Genomic DNA, 7,527 nt, shown 5'->3' with positions numbered 1-7,527 from the left:
TGTGTGTAATTCTGCATTTGAATGTAACTTCATGTTTTGATCATTTATATATATTATTTTTGGTATCTGTGTAATCGTCATGCTTTGACAGACCCATTTATCTAGAGCAAAGTAATGAAAAATGTATTTAATCTGGAATTACGAACTTGCTAGAATATCCCTGATGAAATCGGACAACCCCATAATCACTAGGGGGTTGTTTCCACAGAGACAAAGAAACTTTTCCCCCGCTTCAGATCGCGGATGTTCATTGGGTGGTTACGCAAAAAAGAGGCGTGAACCATCCCAAGCCATAAGAACCGACCGGACAAGATCCGCCCTTTCTTTCTCTTCTTCTCGTTCTTGGTTCTCTGACACGCTGCTCACATTGCATAGTCTCTTCTTACGCTGACTCGCTTCCTTCTCACACGCTGCGACCAACGTCGCTCCCGCTCGTGCCCATGTCCTTTGGCCGTGCACATATGGCCGTCCCCCTCAGCACAGGGACTGAGAGGGGGAAGCCATTATCATGGCTCCTTCGGAAACTTTCATTTTTGTTGTTTTCTTTTCTTTTCTTTACTAAGTTTATTCAACTATTCGCCTCGCCACACAAGGAAGACGAATTCTGGAACATTGTTTGTTGAACCTTTCAAATACCGCGCGAAGATGAACGAACACCCCTTTGCCACAAAGAACAACGTGACTCCAGGCTCACGCCAAGATCCAGAGCAGCACACGTCGGTCTCCAGCCCACGCACATTGGACACTTTGCAAGTATCACTTTTCTATGGAGATTTTAAATGCTGCTTTAAAGTGTTGCTATTATTTGATTCGTGTTGGTTTCAAAAAGGTTACTGACTGATTTTCATACATGACCTCATTCTGTGATCTCTCTCGTTTTCTCCATTTTCTCTCCTTCTCTCTCTCTCTCTCTCTCTCTCTCTCTCTCTCGCTCGCTCGCTCTCTTTCTCTCTCTCTCTCTCTCTCTCTTTTATTTGGATTCCGTTATGTCTTGTAAAGTTTACTGTCTGTATTGTCGTACGCATATTTACTCTGTGTGATTTGTAGTTTGATGTATTAGTATGATTGGCTTGGACTCCACCCCACTCACATTACGAGTCACTGAAAGGTCTGATCTTTAGCTACAAGCTTTAAATTTAGAAACTAAATTTATCATAAGGATAGGATAATGTTTTCATGGCCAGAGAATATTTTTCCTTGAATTATAAGAAGTGATAACTTTATTGAAAATTGATAGGTCAATCTGGTTTGCTGGACAAACCACTGTTTGATTTGCAGTAATTTACAGAAAGAGATATCAAAATAATTGATATGAAGAATGGAATATTGACATATTAATGAGTAAGTTACAGTGCCCTTTAATTAGTTATTGGTATAGACAATTGAGCTATTTTTCATAATCAATAAAATTTAATGTAACTGTCATCTGAGATATATATTAATTAAGATATATTAATATTATTAATATTAATATTCCTGATTAATTATTCAAATTCCCTATATATCATTTGAGTTAATTATTATGTAAAACGCATTGTTGTTACACTACAGTCATCAAAACATATTTTAAATTTTAAGTTGTAGTTTATTAATAAACAGTTATTACAGCACTTTTCTGAATTTTGTTTGCTGTACATTTGATGCAGATCTTTTGTGGTGGAGCAGGTGACAGCAGCATCTGTGGAAAAAACCTGAAAGAAAAATCTAAAGTAAGATCATTCTGTTACTTTTAATACAGAAATTAAGTGACACTGTGCTGTTAAAATGACTGCTTTTGTTTTGTGTTTGTGCATCTTTAGAGGAACTGAATGTCTGCAGACTGCTGTGTGCACTGAGGATGGAGAAGATGGAGTGCCATGGGTGAAATGCTCCATCACTGCATTTCCTCTTGTTTTCTCATCAGGACCAGATGCTGCTGTGGTCTCTTCATCTTCAGTGACCCCAGAGCCAGCGAGAACATCTAGAGAAAGACCAAAAGACACTAAGGATGTGATTTTGGTCAAGTTTGTTCTGCTGGGTTCTGTTCATACAACATCAGTCAATAAAGCCTGAGTTTCAGAAGTTTCTAAAGTATCATCAAATAATGTCATGAAGAATCTGAAAGTCAGGCTCCATTGACTGATACTGTATGGACACAAACCAGCAGGAGAAACCTGACCAACATCACCTTTTATGTTCAGGCAAAGGATTGAACAGAATGGAGGCAAGTCATTAATGACTGAATATATATGTTTAGATGACCTGACCCTTTAAAACCCCCAAATAGAAACTGTATTAAATGTATGCATGCATTAATATTGTAGTACATTGAAGAAAAGAAGCTTTAAGAAATAAGCAGCTTTATTAAGCATTTTTCTGCCCAAGACACAAAAAAAGCATTCACAAAATCCACATTTACATGTATTAATTTGCCAGACACTTTTATCTGAAGTGACTTACAGTGCTGTTATTACAAGATCTCAATCCCTCTGGAGTCACCTGGAGTAAAGACACACCAGTGTAGATTGATCCAGAAACCTTCTGCTCACCAGTTCAGTTCACTAAATCACAGAAATAATGAAGCTTTATCAAATTAACATGCAATTGTAAAAATATAAAATTAAATTCAGCAATAAATAGAATGCTGACAACATGACAAAGTGTTTTACTCTGTGTAAGTGTTTTCCAGGTCGTGGTGCTCATGGAGAGCAGACACAGCAGCAGTCAGATTGTCCCGCACATGGTCCAGGGTCTTCATCATGGTGTTCCTGATCCTCTCTGTGCACGCAGACAAGGACTCGATGTCCCTCTCTCATTATGATCAGTTTCAGTCTGACTGCAGCAGTGAGGGGGACCTGATGGACGGATGTGGGTTCACCGTCTGTAAACATTCAAATACAGAACAATTTCTGAATAAAGTTTTGTTTCATGTGTTGTTGACTTGTATTTTATTTATTGTGACGGTTACTTTTATTTATTATTTTACTTGTTTATTCATGTCTCCTGTTGTTGTCAGTAAATAAAATATAGCCTAATTGTTTCATTAACACATACATTAATTCATTACTTGACTGAATATACATTATTATGTATTAATCTTAGCTGCATTTGTCTAGTGTGAAGTTATGCATAGATAAGAAAAAAAAACTAATTACAATTTGTTTTACAAAAAAAAAATATATATATATAATTATTAGTCACCATTTATCATTATTATTGTTGATGAGTGTTGGGGTGGGCTAGAAATGCTTTCTGAGGTAATCTTAATTTCTAAGTAGTAATACTTACATTTTTCAAGTGTAAAATCAACATTCTTCTCCAAAGCCGAGATCTTCAAGCACCTGATCAACGTCTTATTTGTGCAGATATTACAAATACTGCAAAAGCTGAGGAAAACCGTACGAGGTAGGGTTGTGGAGTTACTGATGCTATGAAGGGTTTAATCTTTAAGGATTATACTGTGGGTCATTTCAATGGAGTTAAAACATAAAAACAACACAAATACATTGGTTAAACTACAATAACAATAAAAGGGCATTTGTGTATTCAAAAAGACCGACCACAAAAGGAGCAAATTGCATCAACATCAAAATATTTAGGTAGTTAATATTAAACATGTAGCAGTCAGTCATACATTTAAAGCTGTTATAATGTCATAGGTCACATGATAACGTAAACATGGCGGAATTCATTCATACTCAACGAGATTTGGCTGTAGAGTACGTACTCTTTTAGCGCTCGTTAAGTAAGTACTTATTGAAATTTAGTACCTACTCGTTAAGTATGCGATTTCGGACGCAGCCACTGTCTTCTGTGAGTGTTGTGTTTGTTTGGTGCCATGTGCTCTCTCATGTCTTTTTCTGACCCCGCCCACCTTGTTACCTCATTATTGTTTAGTTGCTCCACCTGTGTTTCTCCCTTTCCTCTGGACTCCATTTCCCATCAACTCTACTCACCTATTCTTTTGTTACCTTATTCCTTGATTTAATTTTTCCTAGCTGTTTACCTGATTGCCTTTCCTTTATAAGCTTCCTGTGTTTTCTGTTCTGGACTTGTTTGTCTCACGTATGTACTGGTTCATGTCTTTGATGTCTGGCTTTCCTGTGTTCAGTCTAGTTGTCTATGTTCTAATTGTTTAGTTTATTTTGATAATTTATGAATAAAGAATTCTCATCTGCCTGTACTTGAGTCTTCGCATCTTACAATCCCTGACAAGGAGCTAGTGATGAAAATTTCAAGTTTTATTGGAGTATACTGTATAACAAATTTATTTGTATTAATTAACTTAATATTTAAGTTTTAATTGTGTACTTATTTAAAACACAATAAAATCATAATAATGTAAAATGTATGTTTGAGTAATACTTAATTAGACATTATCATAAAGTGCTTTTTTTATATAAAGTGCACTTAAGTTTGTTAAAACCTTAAACCAAAAAAAAAAAAAAAAATAAATAAAATTAGAGGGAACTTTTGTTGAGGATCTGTCCACATAAACATTCCTTGTCCACTTCACAAAGGGGGCAACTCTTCATAATGGCAGCAGGGATTTCCCCCAAGGGCAAGTGCTTTGGGAAGTCTGAACATCCTTGTTTCCTTTCCTTGTGTTCCACCCCCAAAGGTAATTTAAGAAAAGAAAATGAAAATAAATCTTTAAAGAAAACGAGGACTGAGAAATCAAAGAAAAGCTAATTTGTAAATTACAATATTCTTGACCACTTAAGCATCTTTTCAAAGTGTCATGCTGCTGCAGTTTGGTAACAAAAGACATACATAATAAATTATAGTAAAGCCAGAGGCTGAATATATATCATCATGAGGCCTTTTTTCTTTTAATTTTCATTGTATATTTCTCAGAATTTAATTAAAAATGAATTCTGAAAGTGACATCACATTCCGTCTTCGCTTGTAAAAAAAGTAGTGGCATTTTCAATTGCAACAGCAGAGTGCTCTGCAGTGTAAAGAAACTGTTCTCCAATTGGCTGCTGATGAACTGTGATGTCATCAATGGCTGCTAAAAGAGCCCAGCTGATAGCACATTTAGTCAGTGTGTTTAGCTGAGAGTGCTGTGAGCATGTTAAATAAACACTGTTCATATTAAGAGGTGAAACAATGTGAGAAAACTGTGTGAGACCAGAACACTTTCTGAGAGGATTTTATGGGAGTCCACGAAGAGTGGAATTAAGTTGGAGTACTCTAAAACACTTTTCTGATTTTAGTAAGTAGATTAACTATACAATTTTTAATTTTTATGTTTTTATTTTTTATTTGTTTGTTTGTTTTATCATTCTCAAGACAATAAATAACATCCATGATAATAATCATGATCATTCTCGTACTTTGCTTTCTGATTGACATTGTATGTATTTTCTGTTCACTTGTGCTCAATAAACAGTATTTCTTTTAAGTCTAATATTGCTCTCACCAAATGTTATGATGATTTTCCTTTCTCAGGACAAAGTTCATGGAGGGAAAGCATACACTGAGCTTGGAGAACACCTCCCTGCACTTGAACATTTCAGCAAGGCTAAACAATTCCTATCCAGTGTCCTTGCCTGGCTTGCAGTACAGCGAAGGAGAGGTGGTCTTAATTAGCATCTTAATGGTGATCCTGATTGTAGGCATTGTTTTTGGCAATGTGCTGGTCATCAGTGCTATTGTAAAATTTCAGCGTTTGCAGACGGTCACCAACTACTTCATCAGCTCCTTAGCCTGCGCAGATCTGGTCATGGGCCTCATGGTAGTGCCATTTGGTGCATGCTACATTCTCCTCAACAAGTGGCACTTTGGAAAATTATTTTGCGAGTTTTGGACGGCTACAGATGAATTGTGTGTGACTGCTAGCATTGAGACGTTATGCGTGATTGCCCTGGACCGGTACATGGCAATTATGTGGCCTTTGCGCTATCAGTCAATGCTTACGAAGCGGAAGGCCTGTGGGGTGCTTCTAGGGGTGTGGGCAGTGGCCGCCCTCATCTCTTTCCTGCCCATCCACATGAAGTGGTGGGTGTCAGATGAACCTGAGGCACTGAGCTGCTTGGAGAACCCAACCTGCTGTGACTTCACCACTAACACTGCCTATGCTGTGACCTCCTCCATTATCTCCTTCTACATCCCGTTGGTCATTATGGCATTTGTGTACAGCCGGGTCTTCCAGGAGGCCTGTAGACAGCTTCAGAAAATCGACCGCATAGAAGGGCACATACGCACACAGAGCTTCAGCACCCAGGTGGGAAACGAGGTAAAGAACCGGAAGACCAAGTTCTGCATGAAGGACCACAAAGCTCTGAAGACTTTAGGAATCATCATGGGAACTTTCACCCTCTGTTGGCTCCCATTTTTTGTTCTTAATGTGGTGGCAGCCATCTGGAAGATGCACAACATCATGTTGCCATTCAGGATTTTGAACTGGATCGGCTACACCAACTCCGCCTTCAACCCCTTGATCTACTGCAGGAGTCCTGAGTTTAGATGCGCATTTCAGGAGATCCTGTGCTGGAGAACTTCTCAACTACCTTCTACAAAGAAAAACAAGGGATATAACTACAGCAGCCACATATGGCCACGAGTCGACATGAAGATCACCGGACAACGAGAGTCCTCACCAGCTTGCGAAACAGAAATGGGTGCTAACTGTTTAACTGCAGGTACCAAAAACATTGTAATAAAATTGTGACATCCAACATTTGAACATTTGAAACCTTAACGTTAATAGTCCCTGTACGTCATTTTAAAGCACTAGAGATCTTTCTGTTTGAGGCCGCTTTTGTCTGTGACGAAACATGGTTTTTAGATTTTGTAGTCCTTGATCCAAGAACATTTGCCTATATTTACACAGTATTTAATATTTAACCTAGTTTACATATGCTTACACTTTTATTGACCGAGTCAAAACTAATGAAACTGAATTAACTTCTGTTTCTGGACAATGAAGAAAATGTGTGCAAGAAATCTATCACAGAAATTGAAAGGCTAAACAGTCTACCTCTGAATTACTACCTCGAGACAGTTTTCATGTTTCAGTCTTCATGTTTCAGTTTTCAAGCTAAAACCTGTGTGGAGAGTTAATTAAAACCCTTGTGCGGTCTTCGGTCATTTCTGACCGGAATATTTTACGTTTTGAAATGTTAAAAATCACAGCTTCATCGGAATGATATGAAATGCGGTGACCTTCATGGCATTTGGGGTGTGAACACACAAAAAAATTGAGGGCATGATTCGAACAGTCTAAGTGGGCGTAAAAAAAATAGTAACACTCATGGTCTTCGGTCAAAAATGACCGTCCATAGGAAATGAATGGGAAATAGACAAAAATACAACAATTCAGAGAATATTTGTGTACACAATCTACAAATCGATCACAAAACTGAAAAAAAGTGCACAGCAGTGAAAAGATAACACTATAAAACATCAAGAGTGTGATATTGACACATCCTATCACACACAGATGCACACACACACACACACACAAACACACACACACACACACATACTTACACATAGACACCTATGAACTACTGTGTCTGTAACACAGAGCAAAGTTTTGAG

At 37.7% G+C, this 7,527-nt stretch overlaps 1 protein-coding gene and 1 long non-coding RNA gene across 2 annotated transcripts; both read left to right on the top strand.

Annotated features, from left to right (window-relative positions):
* Window positions 1-376: 376 nt before the first annotated feature.
* Window positions 377-1,941, top strand: LOC113094084 (uncharacterized). The gene is made up of 3 exons (XR_003287974.1): window positions 377-753; window positions 1,647-1,709; window positions 1,800-1,941. It is a non-coding gene; the product is annotated as an uncharacterized LOC113094084 (long non-coding RNA).
* Window positions 1,942-5,040: 3,099 nt separating this feature from the next.
* Window positions 5,041-7,287, top strand: adrb2b (adrenoceptor beta 2, surface b). Its single transcript, XM_026259741.1, has 2 exons — window positions 5,041-5,197; window positions 5,434-7,287. The coding sequence occupies exon 2, from the start codon at window positions 5,444-5,446 to the stop codon at window positions 6,653-6,655; it is 1,212 nt and encodes a 403-aa protein (XP_026115526.1). The 5' UTR covers window positions 5,041-5,197; window positions 5,434-5,443; the 3' UTR covers window positions 6,656-7,287.
* Window positions 7,288-7,527: the final 240 nt, after the last annotated feature.

This window comes from Carassius auratus, unplaced genomic scaffold (assembly GCF_003368295.1).
Source record: "Carassius auratus strain Wakin unplaced genomic scaffold, ASM336829v1 scaf_tig00215255, whole genome shotgun sequence".
In the NCBI taxonomy this organism is placed as follows: Eukaryota; Metazoa; Chordata; class Actinopteri; order Cypriniformes; family Cyprinidae; genus Carassius; species Carassius auratus.
Note: the sequence above shows the minus strand (reverse complement) of the source record. Positions and strands in the feature narration are given on the sequence as shown.

Bases quoted from the DNA above. Each gene is read 5' to 3' on its own strand.
- adrb2b (XM_026259741.1), top strand. From the start codon at position 5,444: ATGGAGGGAAAGCATACACTGAGCTTGGAGAACACCTCCCTGCACTTG.